The sequence below is a fragment of the Phalacrocorax aristotelis genome, chromosome 11 (genome assembly GCF_949628215.1).
Source record: "Phalacrocorax aristotelis chromosome 11, bGulAri2.1, whole genome shotgun sequence".
In the NCBI taxonomy this organism is placed as follows: domain Eukaryota; kingdom Metazoa; phylum Chordata; class Aves; order Suliformes; family Phalacrocoracidae; genus Phalacrocorax; species Phalacrocorax aristotelis.
This window is the reverse complement of record NC_134286.1, coordinates 10,164,506-10,187,675: the sequence shown is the minus strand read 5'-3', so window position 1 is coordinate 10,187,675 and position 23,170 is coordinate 10,164,506. Positions and strand designations below refer to the sequence as shown.

General features: G+C 41.4%; 1 protein-coding gene across 5 annotated transcripts in view; it reads left to right on the top strand.

Annotated features, from left to right (window-relative positions):
• DOCK11 (dedicator of cytokinesis 11) overlaps positions 1-19,037 on the top strand; it is an 86,960-nt gene extending 67,923 nt beyond the window's left edge. For all 5 annotated transcript variants that reach the window (XM_075106835.1, XM_075106831.1, XM_075106834.1 and 2 more), the window contains 13 exons: positions 970-1,152; positions 1,823-1,936; positions 3,679-3,894; positions 3,977-4,034; positions 5,489-5,595; positions 6,594-6,716; positions 7,623-7,736; positions 9,547-9,693; positions 10,753-10,963; positions 11,303-11,493; positions 12,146-12,246; positions 13,728-13,866; positions 16,463-19,037. In XM_075106835.1, the coding sequence (XP_074962936.1) occupies positions 970-1,152; positions 1,823-1,936; positions 3,679-3,894; positions 3,977-4,034; positions 5,489-5,595; positions 6,594-6,716; positions 7,623-7,736; positions 9,547-9,693; positions 10,753-10,963; positions 11,303-11,493; positions 12,146-12,246; positions 13,728-13,866; positions 16,463-16,585 (1,827 nt within the window). In that variant the 3' untranslated portion in view covers positions 16,586-19,037. The remainder of the gene's footprint in view (positions 1-969; positions 1,153-1,822; positions 1,937-3,678; positions 3,895-3,976; positions 4,035-5,488; positions 5,596-6,593; positions 6,717-7,622; positions 7,737-9,546; positions 9,694-10,752; positions 10,964-11,302; positions 11,494-12,145; positions 12,247-13,727; positions 13,867-16,462) is intronic.
• The last annotated feature ends 4,133 nt before the right edge of the window (positions 19,038-23,170 follow it).

The following is a 23,170-nucleotide window of genomic DNA, read 5'->3' as shown; positions in this document are numbered from 1 at the left end:
TCCTTGTTCTGCTTCCCTGTGCCCAGCCCACTGCGGCCGGGGTGGAAGGAAGCTGTGTGGTGCCCCCTCCCCACCAGCCACCACTCGTGACCACAGCCAGATGGACGCGTGCTGGCAGTCCCTGCTCCGGCAAGCCCTGCGTGGAGGCTGCTGTCCGCCGGGGCAGGGCACCGCTGCAGCCATCTGCTTTTCAGGCACGGCTGAGCTTGCCCCTGCAGATGTGCTTGGAAATAGGTGTTTGGTAAGGTGATAGACGTGTTACGGCATTACAGAGTGCTGATCTTCTTCTGTTTTTCTTCACCCTGCTGCAAGTCTCTGAGCCCTGTTACTAGCCAAGGTAGCTCACGCTGCAGTTTGGCTTGATCCTGCTGCTCCCTGGGGCCGTCTCCATCTTAGGGCCAGGGCAGGTCACTGTGTATTTTAGGCTCTCTGGGACAAGCGAGCCTTTTGTTTGCATTCCTGAGGGCAAACGTGATTTTAGGCTTTTTCTGGGAGACATGCAGAAGTAGCTGTGTGAGCATTGCAGGTCATGTTTCCTAGCAAGGTTGGAATTCTGGGTGGGCTCCAGCGGATTTTTTGATGTCCCAGATGGCAGCCTTTGGTGGGAATGTCCATGGGACCTCTCCTCTATGCTCCGCTGCTGGTGTTTATGGCTTTTGTAAGAACATAAAATTGTCTAATTTGGTGAGAATTTGCCAACAACCCCAAAAGTTGTTGGGGGAGGGGATGGACATACACAGTCACATCACCAAAAAGTGTGACAGCAAGTTCACGTTGCTCTAGGTAATGTGGTTAAAAATAGGCCCCAAATTCATTCCCACAAATGCTTTCAGGCTCAGAACTCTGGCAGAAGTTTTACTGAGGCTGTCCAGACTGGAGCCCAGTGTGTTGCCCATGCCCCTGCCCATCTGAGCCCTGTGGGTGTAATTTAGTGGTGCATTTTCTAATATTTGCATGCCTCTTGTGAAGTTTCCATCAGCATTTTTCAAGGGAAGGGTGAACATGTGCGCTGCTCTCTGCTACGAGATCCTGAAGTGTTGCACTTCCAAGGTGTCCTCCACGAGGAACGAAGCCTCAGCTCTTCTGTATCTCCTGATGAGAAATAACTTTGAGTTCACCAAAAGGAGAACGTTTCTGAGAACACATCTTCAGGTCAGTGTCTTGGGAAAAGCTAGAGATCAGGATGTCTCAGATTTAACGAACGGGTATATCAATACAACTATGTCACCTCATACCTACAGAGTATCTTGCCGTTGTTATACGGGCAAAAATCCTCTTGATTTCCAGGCTTTGCCTAATGCCTGTTTGCAGTGATTGGCCCAGGGCCCTTTGGGTAAAATACACGGCCATCAGGTACTCCAAGATGTTGAGTTTTTGGAATCGCAGACACAAGACCCATCTCTGCCCCAGCAGCTGGATGTGATGGGGTGGAAAGGACAGCAAGAAGAGCTGCCTTTGAGGCAGGAGAAGGGACTTTCCTGGAGCTGCTTTTGCAGTATTGCTTCTTTGAAGCAAATTTAGATATCTATTGGGGCAGATGTATACCGTTTGGGTTGTAATGAATGACGGAAGAAGCTAACTAACGTACAAACAGGCATTTGTATTACGATTGTTAATTCTGTGAACTTGCTGTTCAGCAAAGCCGTTTGGTCCTCTGGGAAGTATTTGTCCTTGGAAGATGTGACAGCAAAGCCACAAAAACAACTGTTGCTTACATTGTGGGAAAGACAAGATGTTTCCCTATGATCATTTTATGTAACTGTGACAGTAAAACTCCTCTATTAGGGCTTGTTTGAATAAAGCCCCTGCCCTGTCCCAACAGATAATAATTGCGGTGAGCCAGTTAATAGCAGATGTGGCACTCAGCGGTGGGACAAGATTTCAGGACTCCTTGCTCATCATTAACAACTTTGCAAACAGTGACAGGCCTATGAAGGTAAGTTGGAGATGTTAAATCACATCATGTGCTATCAGCCATTAATGCAAGACTGGAGATCCACTCAAGGAAATCATGTTTAAGGGTAAGGCTGATGATTGGAACTATGATTTATAAGCTCATAGTGGACTGTGTTTGCTCAGTAAACAAGTATTGTGCCAACAGCAGTAGGGCCAGCTGCACGGGCAGATCATGCTCCATCTGTGAGGCCTCACGCCAAGAGATGGGCGCTCTGCAATTCAGGTTATGCTTTGTAAAGTGTGCTGCTTGTAAGGGTGTCCAAAGAGCTTTCCAAAATCTTACAGCTTTGAGAGGAATGACAGGGAGGTTCTGGTATTTCTGTTGCTTGAAGGCAATAATTAGCAGGAATTAATTTTCATTAATTAAGTGTCAGTAATATTAAGAAAGCACTCTTTCATGGAGATTGATGGTTGTATTTCTTTGGGAAAATATTGTCTCTCTTTGCACTAGAATTGGGAAGAACAGCTTCTACCCAACCCATTTAACAATATATCATCACTGCAGCTTGCTCCACTGCACACAGTGTAGCTGCCAAGGTAGGATAGAGGAAAATGGGAAGCGTTTTTGCAGTTCTGTGGTCATCCTGTGACCTAAAAGTGGAACGGGAACCTCAGTTAGGTGTTGAATTGTGCTATAACAAAGTTAGAGTTAGGATATACCGGGCAAAAACCTCAGTTCTCTTCTGTACACAAATGTTCATAAGGGTTTCTCCGAGCCATGCTTTGCTGCTCATATTTTACATCATGAGACCATCCTATATAAATACATTAACTGGATCTAAAGTGTAAGAGTACAAGAGAGGTTTCAGTGCCCTGGAGAGGATGCTGTGCACAGCCACAGAGCTAGCTAGGGACCAGGTGCCCAAGAAGAGGGAGCGTGACCAAGGCGCATCATGGAGGAGAGGAAGCTGGGGGAGGGGGCCTAACTGCTGCTTTCCACACCCGAAAGTGGCGTTATAGAGAGGAGGAGGTCAGGCTCTTCTCAGAGGTGTGGATTTGCAGGACAAGAGGCAATGGGCACAAGTTGCTACAAGGGAAATTTCAACTTTACTTGAAGAAAAAATTATCTCCCAAGAACTTGGTGCAGCCCTGGCACAGGGCCCAGAAAGGAGGTGGGATTTCTGTCCTTAGAGATTATAAAACTTGGGCAGACAAGCCTTGCTCTAACTTGGGATCTAACATGATGACCCTGCTCTGAGCAGGGGATCGGGCTGGAGCCTGAGTTTCTTTATTACATTCCTGTGGTGGGAAGCTCTACAAATGCCTTTGGTGCTTTAGGAATTGAAGAATGACCACATCAGAGACTAACAAGCCGGATGTTGAATCCCATTAAAAATACTTCAGGCATGGTTTACAGTCCCATCCTGGGACAGTTGCATGCACGGAGCACTTCTGTCTCGCTCTCACACCGGCCCCTCAGGATGCCAAAGTACCTACCTTACTGTAGCATGGGAACAGCCAACGTGGCATCCTGCGCATGACCAGGAGAGACTGGCCCTGTGCATGCCCAGATTGAAATGCCTTTAACTGCATTTGAAATACTGTACACTGTATGCAGTTTGATAAGTAAAAGCTAGTTAGTCTTATCTCCTATGTTCTGAGCGTTTCCAGATTGGCAGTAAGTGGAGCGTTGGCTGAAAGGGAGCAACGGTCTTTCTTTGGCAAAGCTTGGAACACCTTTTATTTCTGTATTTGGTTCTAATTTGATTTATTTTGTGTCAGGCAACTGCTTTTCCTTCCGAAGTCAAAGATTTGACAAAGAGAATCCGTACAGTGCTTATGGCTACTGCCCAAATGAAAGAACATGAAAAGGATCCAGAAATGTTGATAGATCTACAGTACAGTTTAGCCAAATCTTATGCAAGTACCCCAGAGCTCCGGAAAACGTGGCTGGACAGTATGGCAAAGATACATGTGAAAAACGGAGACTTTTCAGAGGTAATTAAGATAATTAAAAACATGGTGCACAACAAGACCGATGTACAGATGACATTTTAATTTTCCCTTTGTACTTTTGCAGGCAGCCATGTGTTATGTTCACGTAGCAGCCCTCGTTGCAGAGTTCCTGCACCGGAAAAGTAAGTGTGTGCTATTTGGGAGGCACAAGGATGACAATGCAGTGATGGGTTTTGTGAGGGATCAGAGTCTTTTTAAAGACAGGTTTCTCTTGATTTGGTAAATGATTATTTTAGACACAAGCTAAAAGGAAAAAAAAGTTAATGCAGTGGATAAAGCTAGAAGATAAGTATTTTTTTAAGAAAGGAATCCAATTCTTCATACACAGGCATTTACTAGGCTGGTCAGGTCTGCTTAGGCAGTCATGTTGGCATGTTGCTGAGTGAAATAAGAACAGACACATCATGTCTCGGTTTAAATGTTCAGTTGTATTTTACATTAAGAAATGTGCTCACAGGGGAAGCCCATGTTAAAAACTGGCTGTCAATATTTTCTTCAGAAGTATCACTATAGGCAGTACAGAAAACTATAGAATAAAGCAGTCAAAATTCAGTCAAAAAATGAGACTAAAGCCTAACTATACAAATATGTAAAAACAATCAGAAAAAGAGAGTGTTGTGGTTTAATGCAAAACAGGAAGGAAAGACAGACACGTGTTCTCAAGTAATACCACTTTGCAGGTTTTCTTTTAAAAATCTATTCCACAGTTGATATATGGACCCCATTTCTCATTTTCATGTAAGGGAGTGATTGTGGAAATGGACACTTAACATTTCAGAAAGTTAAGGCTGCATAAAAGCTGATCACAAGACCTTTCCAGCCAAGGCAGTGCATAAGTCCCTTGCTCGGGGGCTTGGAGCCCCTCCAAATTCTGTACTTTGTGTTGGCTAAAGTGGGAAGAATCAGGACTTGTTTTTCTGATATGTATATACATTTCACATGGCTGCAGAGGGAAGAGTATTGAAAGTCGGCAATTCTGTATTTGTACTCTGGAGGCTGCTTACCACAATGGGTAGTAAAGGAGAACTAAAAAAGAGGAGGAACAAATCCAAAGGAATATCAAATGAATACATTAATTTATCTCTGTCACTGGCACTCTTTACATATATGTAGGCTGGAAAGGGTTCAATAAAGGCTAAACTACTCAAAGTTTTGGAGTACGTAACTGTGCTTTCTGCTAGGAGTGTACAATCCTGTTCACTTACCACCCAGCTCTCCAGCATCCAGCAATAGCTCTCTTCTTGCATCTTCTGTGCAAAGATATACCCATGTCCTTCTCTCCTGACTTTCAGTTGGTTGCAGCCAGTTAGGTTGGTCAAAGATGACTTCTAGAGAGCACACGGGGAAATCTGTTGTGCTTAGTGTTAGTTGCATACTAGGAATGACTCCCCTGGCAAATGGCTGGGGAGGTTCTGATGTGTTCAGTCTCACATAGCAAATCAGTAGCAAAAATGGGAGTCAGGTCCCCTGCTACTCGTAAGACTTCGCTGTGAGCTGGACTGCTTCCCTGGCCATTAAAGCGTGATGCATTTGAGATGTGTTATTCCACAAATCCATTTGCTTTTGTCTGCTTCAGAACTCTTCCCCAGTGGATGCACTGCCTTCAGGAAAATCACTCCCAACATTGATGAAGAAGGTGCAATGAAGGAAGATGGTGGGATGATGGATGTGCATTACAGTGAGGTGAGGTCATGTAATATAGACTGCAGGGTATTTGATGGCTGAATAGGATTTAGTTTTAGACTTTGTTCACGTGAGCTCTAACAAATTATAGTTGTGCACTGGCATCTGTAAGTAAGACTGTTCCACAACAATTTCCCAAGAGAAATCTGCATTGAAGGATTTTCTGTGTACAATTCAGGTAGGTAAAACTGGTATAAGTTCTTGGTTCCTTTGAAAGGCTTTTCTAGCACTGAGACTGAAAAAGCTACACCACAATGTTTGCCTGCCATGTTATGCAAATGCTAATTCTGCCAGCACAGGGCACCGCAGTGAGGTGTTTCCAAGGAGGGACAGAATACAAGTCAAGCTCTGCCAAGTGAGAGGTCAGTTTAAGTTCCCCTTGAGTTAGGGCTGTGCTGTAGAGCACCACGTTAGCAGAACAATCCAGAAACCATAGCAGGGCACTGGGGAAGTGGGTAGATCCTCCCGTGAGTCATAAAGTCTCACAATTACTCCTGCACCATCCTTGTACTACTGTGCTGGGTGAGCCACGTGGCTGAGCAAGGTGGCCCTGCAGCCCAGCTGCCCAACTGCCCATTCATCAAGACTAGGCTTGAGGATCCTTGGCATCATATCCCACTGCTATTGCACACATGTTCCTTGGACGTGTTTCTTAGGCATGTACCTACGACTTCTAGTGCTGTCGTCGCCATACCCTTCCAGAGTTTTGGCATTCTCCTGGGGAGAGGTAGCTAAATAACCAAGATGTGCTTACATACTTGCTGGCTATTGTGATTTATTAAGAATGAATGAACTTTTAAAAAATAATTTGTCTTCCTCCCCCCCCCCCCCCACCCCCCAAATTTAGAATACCTTTGGAAAGGCCAGGAACACACAGGGTTTAAACTTATGTAACTGTGGCTGCTTATACTGGGACCTGCTAAAGTATCTGAAGGTAAAATGGTTTTATTTTCTACCTTTGACTGTTATTAACAAGACCCACTTGGTTGCTCTTGTAGGAAGTCCTGGTGGAGCTGCTGGAGCAATGTATAGATGGCCTGTGGAAAGCAGAGCGTTATGAAACAATTTCTGAAGTTTCCAAACTGATCATTCCTATTTATGAAAAGCGGCGTGAATTTGAGGTAGGTATTTTGAACTAGTTTGCATATATCAGGTAATTTTCTAGACCGCTAAGAAAAAAACAGGAGGCTTTTTTATTTTTTAAGTTATGAGTTATCGAATTGGTGGTCAGTTAAGCACACACTGTCTTCACTGCTGGTCATTGAACAAATTAGTGAAAGCAGTGGTCTACAGGGTAATTATTAAAGCTAAAGACACGGAAGACTCATATTTAGTGAATAATTCTCACCTTCCTTCCCCTAAAATAAAGCTGTCGTCATATCATATGCTCATCAAAGCCAGATTCTTTTTAAGACTTCAGCATTTTAAGGGTTCAAAGCAGTGTGAGAACTGTTCAAAGAAAGGACTAGATCTGCAGGTAACTCAGTGGCAAGTGGAGAGGAAGGAAGGAAGCTGTTAGCAGCCCTCTGCCTTGCTGCTTCCCAACACCTGCTGTGACCTGTGCTTCGCTGAGGCTGTTGCTCAAATGCTGAATAGCGCTCCTCTTTCCCTCCCATGACACCCTCCACATCAGGACAGTATCCATCTATATAATTGAAGCTAGGGGAAGCCTTGATGTATTTTTTCATCATAAAGCAGTTTTTTATCAAAAAGGAATATCTGAGTAAAATAGTGCAAGCTGCTCTACCCGTAAAGGCTTAGTCAGGGAACATGGTGAGAGAGCAGGCTCAGCCTTCTCTCTAAGCATAGTGGGGTTGTCAAAGTCTGTGTGCCTTTCAGGCCTGAAGCTAAGCATGTGCTTAAGGCTGAGGTTTTTCAAAGAAAACTGGATGAGTTCAACCCCTTTAGAAATTCAAGTTTGAATTCTCCAAAGGATTGTGTTCAGGTATCTCAGTAGCTTCCAGTGTTAAGCTAGAATTTCCTGCTTGCAAAATTCTGCTTTAATGATGTCAAGATCTGATTTCCAGAAACTTACGCAGCTGTACAGAACACTTCATGGAGCATATGCTAAGATACTGGAAGTAATGCACACGAGGAAGAGGCTTCTTGGAACCTTTTTCAAAGTGGCCTTTTATGGGCAAGTAAGTATATACACTGGCTCTCCAGCTACCCCTCACCGGCCATCCTGGCCCTAACGCTGCTGCTCTGTCAGACCTGAACCTGAAAAGCCTGCTAGCTCCTCTGGTGCAGCCAGCGGCGCATCTACATGAGCTTTCAGTACAGCACCCTTGTGGTGAGGGTTTGTGTCTCTCTCCGGAGTACCTGATTTATTATAAAGTTTATGATTCTGCCAGTGGGCTTCTCATAAAATGACTCAGCAGTTAGGAAATGGTTTAGTGGGTTCAGAAAACACTGGGATTCTTTTGTAATTATAGCTATTACAAGTTACACAAGCGCAATTTAGTCTGTACAGTGTATAACCAGTAACAGTATATAACCATAGTATATAAACAGTAGTAGTAACAGATATTTTTGTCTACAAGCAATTGCTGCTCCCTTCTAGATATTAGTGGAGTAAAAGGTTATAGGAGAAGCTGCAGGCAAAATATGTATCAGTGTTGGTTACATACTTGTGGAGATAGATAGTGGATTTTGTTAGCTGAGATAGCTAGAAAAATGGACAAGATCTGGGGCTCAGGGTCCCAAGAATGAGCATGATCTGATCTTATATCTGATGAAGTCTTCTGAGCCTGAAAGCAGTTGTGTTTTTATTTTTTTTCCTCCAGCTATAGCAACTAATCTAATAAAGTGTGTATTCTCATCTCCCTTGTGTCTCTGAACTATTTGCTTCTGCTTGTGGAGCCATAACCGTGGGGGAGATGCAGGACACCTCTTGAGAAAATGCTATGTAAATTACATTAGCCCTGCCTTTCCTCGTTCTTTCTTTTAGAGGACATGATGAAAACACCTGAAACCATCTTGGGTTTGTACCTTTGGACACCACTGTCATTACATGCACAACGTATCGGAGCATTGACTTCTGCTGCAGCAAACAGACATTTTATTTTTGTCCTCATCTTTAAAAGTAAAGAGTAAATACGGTTATGTAAAAAGTAAATAAGGTTAGCAATAGAGAAAAGGAAACAACTGCTAACTTAGTTTTCTAGAAGCTGTAGAAATAACTGGAATAGCCCCAAAAATTAAGCTATGTAACATATCATCCTGACAACCAATACTTGATCCAGTTTTGCACTTTAAAGCTTTGCTGGCTTTATATGCCAGCTACACAAATATAGTTTTAACACTGTCACAACCTCTGACTGGAACAGCTTGCCAAAGCAGGAAGCTTTCATGCTGTTTCCATTATAAGGAGGACTGGTGATGCAGGCACGACCTTTAATGCAATGTTGTCTCTATTTACAGCAAATACACCAAGTTCCACTTCCCTGAATACAAGAGGAATCAAAGTAGAGGAAACCCATTTCTTTATTTATCACTTGAAGTCCCTTTCAGCCTACACAAAATCATTCCCTTCAGACTGTTCATGTGGCTCTGCTGTCAGGGCTTCCTCACCTTCTGGGTCTTTCTGCTCCTTCTTCATGCCTTGTTTTTGTGGGTTTTTTCTCCTGCTTGCCTCTTCCCAACCTTCCAAAAGATCAACCACTAGCCAAACCCATCTTCCACATTGTTTAGATTTCTCACTGGTCATGCTCAAGCTTTTGTGTTCAGCAATGATGTGATTGTTGAGGAATTTTATGATTTTTTACACAATTTTTGAAGGAACCTATTAAACAGGCCAAGTTCAGTAAGACTTTATGCAAGCTATAGCTTTCTAAACCTTCTTCACTTTCTGAAATGTTAGTAGACAGTTGCTTTTAAAGTAGTAAATATAAAGTTTTCCAAGTGAAGAAAGCCAGCTATTCCTCTTTACTCGTTTGTGATTAATGCTAGACATTCTTCGAAGAAGAAGATGGGAAGGAATACATCTATAAGGAACCAAAGCTGACCGGCCTCTCAGAAATCTCCTTCAGACTTCTTAAACTTTATGGAGAAAAATTTGGGTCAGAGACTGTAAAAATTATCCAGGATTCTAACAAGGTAGGGTTAAATTGCATGAACAAGCTAATGAAATGCTATTAGCAGTGAATGTCAGGGCCACATACTAGAGACTGCGCTGATGAGCGTGACAAAAATTTCGATTGTATTCTACTACTGTTCAGGGCCTGGGGCTGCACTGATCTAAGTGCTGTGCAAATGGAGCACAGAAGGATGAGCTGTGCTCTGCGGAGCTGAAGATGGGAGGTGACAGAGCATCCCTTCCTTCTGCCAGGAGGAATGGCGGAGTGAGCCCTGCTTCTGCCCCCTTACAAGCGCCTTGCTTCCAATTGCCCCTTGCATCCTCATGCTCCTGTGGAGACATGTTGCACAGCTTGACAAGTTTCGATATTGATGTAGCTCCTAGGTGGAAATAAATTAATTGGGAATTAGAAATGGGGAATTGCAATCCACATCTGACTGAGCCCTGTTGTTGGGAGGCGTTAGGAACCAGCACAGGGGAGCAGATGATTGGAAGCAGAGTTACTTGTTGTTGATTTGACACTACAAGTGTAAAAGAAAATTTTTGTGCCCTTACAGCCATAGCTCCTTCCTTTTCCTATTGAATACCCATTTATGTTCCCTGCAAGGGCTAGTCACAGTCTTAGGTTGTAACTGTGGATATGCCTGTGTTACTAAAGACAATACTGGTGATCCCAAAGCTTGCTTTGTGCAAGCCTGCAGATTTGCATGCCACAGCACAGTGCTGCATGAACACTGGCTCTTGGCCTGGAAGCAATATGGTCATATAAGAAGGACTAAGTAGCTCAGTCATGTTGCTGCACTGATGGATAAGGTGACATGAGTACCTGCTCCAGATGCAGCTTGTTTGGCCCCGGATGAGGTATTTCTTGTGCCACACCTCATTGTCTTGTGTGTCTACCAGAGGATGGTTGGACATCACAACTGAGGTCAAAGGGAGTGCTTTGGGTGTCACTCACCTGCCTGCAGTGGGGCTGGGTCAGCAGGGGATCAGTTTAAATCAGTTCCCAGTAGATAAATTAATTTATAATTGGTTAATTTATTAGCCTTTGCTCTTCTAGTAACTCTCTTATTTGACAGGTCAACATTAAAGACCTTGATCCTAAGTATGCCCATATTCAAGTGACTTATGTGAAGCCCTATTTTGAAGAGAAAGAAATGTCTGAAAGAAAGACTGAATTTGAAAGAAATCATAACATCAACAGATTTGTATTTGAAACTCCTTACACTTTATCTGGAAAAAAACATGGCAGTGTAGAAGAACAATGTAAAAAAAGGACCATTCTAACTAGTAAGTACAAGCGTCTGAACATGACAATATGTATCAGCAACTATTTTTAGACTATTTTAGCTCATAAAAATATTGCAAAATACTAAGAAATTCTCTCAGCTACTTAATCAGAACTGTGATACAATATTCTGGTTGGGAGGAGGAATTGACTTTATATTTCTGTTTGCAAATTTCTACAAATTAATACGTTGTGCTGGCAAGTTTTAGCCTTGTTTGGGATTTCACACACACTGAGTAAAATCCTGAGGGCAAGGATCTGCCTGTATATGTTCTATGAAGAGTACTCCTATTTGCTGCATGACTTTTCAATTTATAAACTTTCTTTGCTGTTTCTGGTAGCTTTGAACTCCTTCCCTTATGTAAAGAAGAGAATTCCAGTCAATTATGAACATCAGGTTAATTTAAAACCAATTGATGTCGCTACTGATGAAATAAAAGACAAGACAGCAGAGCTGCAGAAACTCTGCTCTGCTGCTGATGTTGACATGATCCAGCTGCAACTCAAATTGCAAGGCTGTGTTTCTGTGCAGGTGAGGCTTGATATCCGTTCAAAATTACATTTATATTCACCTCTCCAGAGTGAGTCATCTTTTCATGACACAACACATTTACCTTCCAGAAATCATTAACTACCTCGTTCGCAGCACTGCAGCCATCAACCTGCCAGCACAGCTTGCCCTGCCACGTACATTAGGTGGCTCATGGTAATAAGCATTTTGTCCAGTGGTGTTTACAGTGTCAAGTCCAAGTGTAATTGCACATTAGTTGGCCACGGGTGAATGCTGAAATATACTTAATTCTTGAAGATTGTTCTGTATCAGGCACAAATACCCTTTTTGTAAGCCTGACTTCTCAAGCCGGATGAATGACCTTAAGACTCAGACCACACTGCTTTTCCAAACAGAAATAAGAGGGAAGTGCGAGGAAACAGGTTGTATCTCCATTTATCTTTTGGTCTTCAAAAACCTAGATAGAAAAACTAATACTCAACTTTTGAAAGTTCAGGTGCCTCTGGTGACATTAGTAATGCAGAGTTGGTGGCATTCAAATAATATGCTAATGTTGGTCTGGTTTGGTTTGGGTTTTTTTGTTTTGGTTTTTAAATTTTATTCCCTTCACAACTGCCTTTAGCAACTCAACAGAAGTTCTAGCATAAATGATTTCTCACTTCTTTGGTTCTAGGTTAATGCTGGTCCCTTGGCCTACGCCAGAGCTTTCCTAAGTGACAGCCAGTCCGGCAAATATCCTACTAAGAAAGTGAATGAGTTAAAGGAAATGTTCAGGTAGGATTTCTAATGTAATAAAAACTAGCTAGCTGGCTGGAACGTGGTACCTGCTTTGCTTATATTTTTGTCTGCCTCCAAAATCGGCAGATGTTGAATGCTTAGATGTGCTATAAAAAGATGCAGACCTCACAGGGCTGTGGGTGCTCAGGCACAAGAAAAAAGCCAATGTAACTATATATGTCAAGAGTTCCCAAGCTGTCATCTACATGGGGAGATTTGCTTGAACGCCTGCTTCAACAGTTTGTGTGGGTATTTGAGAATATTATGTGAAGAAAGTATGTTTGAAAACCAGAGGTCTGACAGTTTTGTGTTCAGGGATCTTTCATGTTATGCATTGTTTCCCAGTCTTCCCAAAGGGATTTTTTACTAGATAATGATGAACTTGAAATACTTTAAAACAAATCCTTTGCCAGTTTATGGAGCATCGTCGTTCTTGTTTCGGTTGCTAATTTTTGAAACTATGGGACTTGCACAGGTGTTTTTCTAACTCCTGTCCTGTAGGGAAGGTTTTACCTCCCACTTTCAAGTGTTCCCTAAGATGTAATCAGGCAGCTCCTGCTTCACCTCAGGATGAGTGCTGTGCTATTTTCTGGACCTCCTGGGAGCAACCAGTTGCCCACCAGCTCCTGTGTTTATTACCGGGTGCTGGTGACTTCCATTTCGCCCATCGGTCACTGTATGGAGGAGGCAGCATTTGGGCTAATCCTATTTTCCTTCAGTGTACTGAGTAACCTTGCAAACTGTGGGAAAAGGGGAAAAATCCCTGCAAACCTGCCACGTGTAGATGCAGAACAGAAGGAAGGCTGTTTTACTTTCCAGCCTTGCAGGGCAGCTAGGACAAACGCAATCTCTATTTCATGCAAAAATCCCAGAAAATCCCAGTTGTGCTTGTATTTTCATTATAGTCTATAAAAAAAGGAGAAATATGCATGTGAAATGAAGCAAAGAAAATGAGTAGCAGTAACCAAGAAAACAGTATTACAGGTCCCCATGTTAGAAATTTCTTTCTGGAGGGTGTGTCTGCTGTTAGCAACTTGACCTCTCATGCATACATGCTACATTACATACATCCAGATGCGTCATGCCCTGTACGATTTATTTCCCCTCTGTGCCTGACCGTGGCCTCTGCTTTGTGCCCCTATGTGCAGCTGGTTGGGCTTACCCAGGATCTGCAGGCTGTGTGTGGTCCTGCAGGTTGGGGTGAAGGTGTGAGGCCACTGTGCTGCACTGCGGGTGCACACATCCCACCTACCGAGGATCCCGGCTCGAAGGAGCTCCAGCAGAAGGCCCAATACCTGTGTTGCAGTCCCTCCCCACTGCCTGACCGACTGTGTCAGGGATGCCCCTAGAATGTGACTTGTCCCAAACATTGGAGAAAAGGGAGGGGAAAAAAAAAAAGAGATTTGCCTGTTTGTTTGTTTGCTTTGGTAGAAGACTGGGCTATTGTAATGCCCAAAGTTCATTCCTTTCCTCCCCAGGAAGTTTATACAAGCCTGTGGAATTGCTCTGGAGCTCAACGAGCGACTCATTAAGGAAGATCAAGTGGAGTACCACGAGGGGCTAAAATCAAACTTTCGGGATATGGTGAAAGAACTTTCTGACATCATCCACGAACAGGCACGTACTGCATGTTGGGAGGCAACAGAGGTGGTTCTCTGTGCTTGAAAACTAGCTGTTGCTAAAAACTGACTGAAAACTAACTGAAAACTTTGCCACTCTTCATGTTATTTAGCTAAACATGAAAAGGCGAGTAACTGAACACGAACAGTAAAAGATACACTTGGTGGATTCCTAAAACCGGTTTCTGTTGATTGAAAGTCTCAGCCTGGTGTTGGTACACAGTGAGCTTCAGGGCGGAGTCTTCGCTGACACATACTAGTAGTTTCCTGGCTGTGGTCATCAGAAATCCTGTGCCATGTTTTGCCTCATTTTTTCTACATCGTAAGAATCCTGTGATAAGTCACAGGTCAAAATTCTCTGGCAAAATTTCCATTTCCTCAGTTATATCTAGCTTAAGTTCCTTTTTTTTCTTACTATTCTTCATTAAAGGACGTTTGTTTTCTTTTAATTTTGGCCTAATGCCAACATGCTATTTGTATGCATTGTTAAAATATTTGTGCTAAATTATCTATGTGTTAATGTTTTCTTGGATCTTTCTAGGCAAATACATTTGAATAGTAGCATCAGAGAAGTGAGAGATTCAAAGAACGGTTGCACTTCTACCTAGTGTCATGCTGTGAAATTAGATTAAAACTGGCTTTCTGAAGTAATCTCCGTACCTCTGCTCTTTAGTTTTGCCTCCATCATGGCAAAAGAAGGATCATTGTAGATTTATAGTATCAAGCACTTAAAATGAATGGTACAGACTGCATTGGGATTCATAGCACTTGAAATTTAGAAGAATGTTTTCAGAATCTCTCAGTTATTCAATGTACAGTCCATGTGTGACTATTAATTAAAAATGCAACATTTTAAATCACTAAAAATATATAGGCAAATTCCACAATAAGGTGAGCAGTTGTTCAAACTACTGAAAAAAATGTGCAAGTGGCAAAATAATACAACTGCACCAGGCTGCTATTTGTAAGTTAGGTTTATTTACAATAAAATCATGCTTACAGGAATCAAACACAGTCTTGTTATGGAAGAGTACAGCATCATTTCAGGGAAACAGTCTCACGATAGGGCTGAATTTTGTTGTAGGGAGTATAAGGGAGGATCCATTTGAGAAGAGGCAGCTGCTGCATCCCTCTTGCTTTTGTTAGATTTCCCTGCTATTCTGCTCGTGACCATTTTCTTAGTGTGCAAACTACTAATTTTGCATGTTCAGCACACTCATTTCTTTCATGTACATTAGCTACCACGTATACCCCACTGCTGAATTTTGCTCAGAGATGTTCGTTCATTTGAGTTGCCACCTGCTTACTCTAAGCTGTTTGCAAGTAAACCTTTCCAAGACATTTAATTTGCATGCAGCTGCTGGAACTTTTGTGGTTTCTGAATTCTGCAATAGTCAAATCAAAACCAAATAACTCAGTTCTGCACCATCGCAGTACTATAGTTAAGAGTATCTTAGAACAAAGAAGCATTGTTAAAACACACTCCCTATTTTCCCGATAGATTTACAAATCCACTGTCATGTTGTCTTTGGTTAATGGGCAAAATATTACAGCAATTGAAATGTCAAAGTGAAGGGCTTACTGGGAAGGATATACTTTTCACTTTCTCCTTGTATTAGATCAAAAGGCAGCTTAAAAGATCATGTTTACAAGCACGGTTCTTTACGGTTGTACAACATTCTGTAGATAGCTGCTGATTTGAACTTTGTATTGCCATCAAATGACCTAAGTATCTAACAAATGAAACTTAATGGAGCACGTTTTCCTTTTCTGGGAGATTACTCAGTTAAACATAAAAAGTATGTTACATTAATTTAGGGTTCTCGTTGCTAATAACGTATCCTTTTCTAAATATTGTCAGCGTCCCAAAACAATGCAGGCAGTGCACTTAGTTTGAGATGGCAGTGGAGATGAGTAGCTCACTGGGTTAACCTGTGACTTATTTACAGATCTTTTGCTAGGGAAATGTAAACACAAAACATTGATAAACTGCGGCTGAACAGGTACAGGAAGCCTCGGAGAGTGGCAGAAAACTGGATGTCCAGAAACCGTTTCTGATGGCCAATTATCTCGGTTTCAGTAATGTAAATTCAGGCTAACTAACTTGTTGACTGGTGAACCACAGGGTGAAAAAGTAATACACAGTCAGCTCTAGAGCAGCTCTACCAGTCCAGTTAGATCCTGTGCTGCAAGACCATTCTTCAGGTTATAAAGTACAAAATTTTGCCACACAGCGCAGATGTAGTGGGTGTTTGCTGTATTTAGCTGCAGGTAACTCCCTGTGCTTACAAAAAAAAAAAAAATTAGAATTCTGTTACTGCTAAGATATAATAAAAAATTGTATACAGAGAATTGTTTCTTTCCTATACTGGATAGTTGTAACTAAAAATGGCTGAGTAATACACAGAACAGCGTATATACGAATGCTACAGAAATTGCTGAATTACTCTTCTTTCTCATTTCTTTGTTACGCTGCCTTTGCGAAACAGCTTTGAAGACAAGGTTGGACATCTCTTTTGCATACCTTTTTAAGCAGCTTGATTATAATAACGATCTGAAACTTACTGAATTTGTGATCATTTTGTTTCGTCTAGATCTACCATGAAGATCCAATGCATTCGCCATGGATGCATGACTCCCTGCATGTCTTCTGTGCAATCAGCGGAACATCTGGTGATGGAAGTTACTGTTCACTCAGACCCACTGCTGAAATATAAACATATCAGTCATATTTTACAGAGCTTTCTCAGGAATACTTTGAACTGTACAAATGATGTTTGAAAAATCCACGATGAGCAAAGATTCAATTTTTTTTTTCCAAAAAGTTGCCATGCTTTCAAACAGGGTGCTTGCTTATTTTGCTGAGCAACATTGAAAGTGCCTGGACATTGCACCACTGTGTTTGTTTCCTACTTTTTTCTTTTTTAAGCTAAATGTATAACAGGACATGGAAAGGCAGTTACCTAAATTTGTATTGAATTGTTGAACTATGAATTGAAATGATAACGGTACTATGTAAAGTTGTACATGGAATATAATAAAATGTGAAACTACTTTGTAAATAGAAGGAGCATAAAGTATGTAGAACTTAGCATTATATTTGCTGCTACAGGCTTTGTTGGACAGGGAACATGAAGGAGAAATGGTAGTCACTAGTAAAAGACCCCCCTCTTCTAAAAAGTGACTAGGGGTCCAGATGACCCTGTTGCGCTCAGACAATGAGAGTAAACTTGCCCTCGTCTGGAATAACTAAAACCTAAGTCAGAAATCACAATTTTCATACATCCTCTGAGCAGATAATTCTAAAGTAACCTCCATGAGAGCTGAAATTACTATAGCTGATTTCAATTTTGGCTAACCTTTTGGGGCTGCAGGAGGATGGATTGTACACACTGAAGACAACCTGAGAGATTTGTCATTTGATAGAAGTTTTTTTCTATTTACCACTCATGGTCTCACACAAATATAAACTCTGAGGACACCTTAAATTGGGTTGGGAATTCTAAAGTGCTTTAATACCTTTCAGAAAAATCCTAATAATCTGTAAGATGTGTTAAAAAAATGCAGCACATGAAAATAGCTCATACAAAATTTAGGGGTTTTATTTAACATCATATGACATGCATGTTCCCTCCTGTTAAACAGATGTTTTCTGAAAACCCGTTAGATGGAGAAAATGTATTTTCCAGAATTCTTTTATTCCTCCTTCTAACATTCGTGTTTTTCAAAACCCCATCAATTGTAAATATGGTTCCAGTAGTTCATATGGGAAGGGTGGGAGTTTTTAAGGATATGTAAGGAAACGCCATAATAAAAGGACTCCAGCTGGGTAGGTAGCTTGGCTATAATGTCTATAAAATGTTAAGGTTTTAATTTCTGTAACAAAAATTATCATCAAATAGTAATGGGACCACATTTCAAAATGTTTCTTATGCATGATTCTAAATATATAAAATTGTGTTCTGAGAAAATAATGTTGTGATCCATAAATTCACCCATTAGCTGTTGCAAGCAAAATACAGATGTGCCTATGTAACAGACCACATTTCTGCTTGTATGTGCTTTTATGCCAGGCAGGCTCTAAATTTAGCTTAACAGAAAGAGGAAGAGACACATGCTTAAATGTGGTTAGTACCTTATTCATTTTCATCTTTCAACAAACAATATTTAAAGGCAGATAGGGAGAGTTTTCCAAATTGCTTTACTGAAAGGTGATGAAGCTGTTTACTAGTGGATACATTACAAGATATTTTGGAGCTAGTTAATCTCTAGACACCAGTACTAAAGGCATGTCTTGAATACAGTCAGCAATGATGAGAGGTTGACGTCCAAAAGCTCTTGCACTATAGCTCTTTTACATACAACAGCTAACCTAATAGTTCTCCTGGAATTTCGGTGTAATTCTTGTTCATGTTTTTTGATGTCTTTGGTGTTCTGAAGTAACATTGGTGGCTGAATTTTCAATTCCTTGTTTTTCCTGGAATTACGCTGAAATTCTTATTCATATCTTTGTATGTCTTTAATGGTCCAAGATGAATTTTCATCTGAACTTCTCAATTTATTGTTGGTTTTGGAGTTGTTCTGTCATTTCAGTTTAATATACTGGAAAGCTGTCTCAGTCGTTCAGCCAAAAAAGTATTTAATACCAGTCCAGTTAGAATATATAGGCATTACAGTTCAGAATACATGCTTATGTGCAGCTTTGATGAATAACAAAAATGATCATGCCCTAAGGATTTGCTTTCTGTCCTGCAGGTAAATAATTCAACTGGATTCTAACAGAAAGATCTCAAAGGAAAATTTGTCCTTTTTAGAGGGGCTATAAAAGACTGGTAACAAACCAGTTCAGTTTTTCTTTACATTTTCACCGATCTAGAAACGATGGGCAGTGGCCATTACATCTTTTACAGCTGTATCTGGACAACGGTGCCAAGAAGGTGTTCACATTTTCTCTTCCCATCCTTTTCCTACATAATTGTCCCAGTTTAAAGAAGTCCTCCAGATTTTTTTCTTACATTTGGCTCAAATAGCTTAATTCACAGATCTGTCGGGGGAATGTACTATGTATATGCCTGTTTTATGTAGCTGGTACTTACATTGGGTACTTCCTATTTGCTGCCTTTTTCGGAAGAATATAAATGTTTATTGTTCATTAACACTTTTTTTTTTTCATATACCGCCTAAGGATCGGTGGGAGTTTTTTGGCCTGTAAAAATTATAGACATATTTCAAATTACAACCTGGCACACACTCATTCTATGTATCAATATAGCTACATATACATATCTTATATGTACACCTCTAATTACTTTTGCTGCAAGCCTGCTATATAACACACCAAGTCTTCAGAAGGGATGCACTGGTAATTTTGCATAAAAGGAGAAGAAATAGGACACAGTATCTGTCCATGAGGATTAAGAGCAGTTGGCTACTCTCATAATCAGGGCTGTTTTGGATAACGGTATGTCTTAGAGCCAGATTGTTCACAAACACAACATATAAAGCAACATAGGGTCTCCCAGCACTTTATGTACAAAAACATGCTTTTAGAGGTTTATACATCCTCATAGAGTAAACAAAGTGTAAACATTTACTCTCTTCTTTGACTTACTGCTTTCCTCTCTGCAGAGAGATTGGAAAGCAGCATTTTAAGACAAATAACTTGAGTTACATTTCTTTTGAAATGTAACATGGGTTCTAAAAAATCTGAAACCCAGAATTTACTGCAGCCAAGGATATATTTCTACGTGCTATTCAATGTTATAAATTTTTTCTGACAACAGAAATTTTCATGGGATAGGCCAAGAAATGGAAAACCATGGATGTGAGAACAGCTGTTGTTTTGTGTTTATTTTGTTTCAGAAGCCTTTTGAACATATACCACATGGTATTTTGATATAGAATAAGAGTATACATAAGCATAACGGCTTTTATTTCAAAGTAGATAAAATACGTTCGTTCTCCCTTCTTTTAGCAACAGGGTCCCATGGAATTTACAGCAGGCTTCAGAATACTCCTGCAATCTGATGTGACACAGCCCAAAAGGACTAGAGGAAAACATGAGTGGAAATTATAGCCTCGGAAGTCTCATACAAATTAAACCACATCTTGCTCAGGCTACCCGCTTTAGAAGAATAGCATGTGTCTAGGGTGTTTCATTTGAGGTTCACTGAGCTGAGTTCTTCTAATTAAACAAAGGTTCTTACTGGATTTAGGAATACTGTATATAGCTAATTATTATGCAACCACAGACTGTCGTACTTAACCTTTAAATAATATGCTGTGTCAAGCAGTGGTGAACCAATTATGATACGCACATAGTATTTCAGCAATATTCTGGATGTAATTTACTCTTTTCATGTAAATTTAACACCTGCTACTACATATTCATAACAAGTGATTTTATTGTGCATGTTGTATATATGTGTGTTGTACAAGCCCTGTTTAACCTTCTGTGTGTGACAGACTGGTACGTCCCGTTTGCCTCAGTTGTTAACCGATGTACCCGTGACACCGAGTAATACACAATGCTGCTCCAGAGCTTTCCAAGACCAGCGATGCTGTATCGCTCTCTTTATTCTCATATTTTTCTTGAAGAATCAATAATTTTGAGAAGAAGCCAGGGCAAAAGCACATTTCAGTCGATACAGATAAAAGAGATTATGCCAGGTCAAAATAAAAGACTACAAAACCAGGAAAAATAAGTGTTGCAATAAACATGGTTTGCTTAGGGTTTTTCTTCCCTTCACAGAACAGGGTGAGTGGTCTGAAGCTAATACCTGGGTGAGATTCATGGGACTAAAACCTAGTCAAATGAGCTATTGCCTCTGCTGCCTCTAAAGAAGATTACTGTAGTAAATCTTCAAATACATGTACACCAAAGGAAACTGTTAACACTAAATTTTCAGCAGCAAGTTGAGGATGTTGATTCAGTAATACTGAAAGAGCAAATATACCACATATCCAGGTCAGAGGATCCCCAAAACATGATTTGTCAGGAAACATGAGCAGGCGTACAAATGCACACAAAGTTATAAATGGAAATAAGGTGTGAATCACCAGCAAGGAAATGCCCCAGCACATCACCCTATTTTCCTAAAGAATATTCAGTAAGTTTATGGTCAGGTTTTTGCTCTGTTTTGTAAGTCCAATTTTCAAACCCAGGCTTTTGCTCTTTGGAAACGTATTTACTGTCATTCTTCTCCAACTCAACTTAAATGGCTAGTGTACTGATACATATCCCAAGCTCAGGCAGTTGTATTGGTTATTACAAGACGTAGTGGAAGTCAGGTATAACTACTGTTATTTACCTCACCAGCAGATAAAGGACAAGCGGCTTTTTCTACTGCTGTCTTCTACCGCTGAGGCTTCCTGTACGGGGCTCTTGCAAGCCTTGACCGAGCAGCTGTAGAACCAGACTCATGCCCTGCCTCCCTTGATGGGTAAAGGAGTTACTCCCTTGGTGAATAAATAGAAGAATTAAATAGACCTTGGTATTTAGGGAACCATGAGCAGAAAACTTGATGCATGGACTTGCAGTAGCAATTTGTTGGAGACGGATAGCATTTTCGCACAAGCATACTTGGTTCCACATCTACCCAAAAGTGCTGTTCAGAGGACATCGTTTTTATTCCGCATAATTTCTGATTTCCGGTGATGCTTGGGCAGCAGCTCGGAGAGAACTTGCAGAGAACATAGCCGTTTTGAACACACATATCACAAAACCCTAGACGTCCCCCAGAGAACACTGAGGTCAAAAAGGAGAGGCCCCATGAGTCAGACCAGGCTTTTTTCAGCTCACAATTTTGGATTCTTGTGCCTCAGATCCAGCTGTGTTCTAACTGAGCCCTTTTTTGAACTGACCCCAGCCACCTTATGAAGAGCCTATGATTATGTCGGTTGAGACCTGAAGCACCTGCAAGATCAGAAATTAAAAAGGAGGAATCTCACCATCGGTGTGGGGCAACTGAGGACCCTTCTGCTCCCAAAAGGGACAATTCCCCACAGCCCCGTGCCACTAATTATCTCTGCCTCTTGTTGGACCTGGTAATCATTCAGCCACACAGCATCATTTGTTAGCGTTAGGGAGCACGTAGAGAAAAAAAATGTTGATTGTGTTTTTTTAACACATAGGCAAACTTGCTGCACAGCCCCGCAATCACTAGCTTTGGTTGCGTGGGTGGACATGGCAGGAACGCATGGCTAAGGGCAGAGCACCAGCACGATCATCAATCAGCTTATGCCAAGCATGAAGCCATACCCCAAGTACTTATTTAACAGATCATTCTCCAGATACCTCAGGTGTGTCTATATGAGTTCCAGTCACTACATTGCAGGCGTATTGACTAACAAGAACATGAGCAAGCATGAGATTTGCAACAGAAAGATGTAGGGCAGGACTCAATGAGCTTGAGAAACGGGAAGTCGGGGTAGGTGGCAGGGATCAAAGGCTTTGGCAGGAGTTCTGATTGCCGCGCATCGGGATGGGAAAATGGCAACGACAGGAGTCCTCAGGGAGGAGGGAGAGAGCCGGGGAAATTCATTTCAGCTGCCTCTGACAGGCAGGTAGCCAAAACTTTGCGGACCACTGGATGTCTGCTTGGCATTGGCTCTCCCAGGAGAAAGGGTAGACAAAACAGAAAGAAGCAAGGAAGGAAAAGATTAGCAAGGACACAAAGCAGAGAGAGGTTGCTGTATCTTGGATCGGCTTGACTCTACAAAGGTCAGCACTAGCAGGCATAGTCCGTGCCATAGGTAGTCGCGCTGCCTGATCGCAGTCGCGCAGCTTAAATGTTCCATGTCCCGAAACTTTAAGCCACAATTTTTATTTGATTCCAACTGCAGGCCCTTGGGCACTTTCTAACAGCAACTAGGAAATCTGCTAAATCCTCTTCTTTTCCCAGGAGTATAAAAACAAACAAGCAGAAAAGAAAAAAAACAAAACGTCATTAACACAGGATATTCCCCACCCTATCATAAAAAGATCCACTTCCCTTTTTCTAAAAGGAGTGTCTTAAAAAGCAGATGAAGTCTTGCAAAACACCTTGAAGAGCTGCGTAAATATTGAAGCCTTCTGTTGGCTTACGAATAAGTAATTTTCACTAATGAATTTTAGTTTGTCTTGAAACTTAGCCAAAGTCTCCTCTCTGCTGGATCTGTACTATTTTTAGAATACCTGTATTTGGGTGGCAACCAGAAGCAAGCTTGTTAGCTACCACAAAAATCGAGCTCAGAAGAAAAAGCCTTATCCCAAACCTTTTCTTATCCGGAAATACATCAAAATACCACTTGCGTGTTGCTTC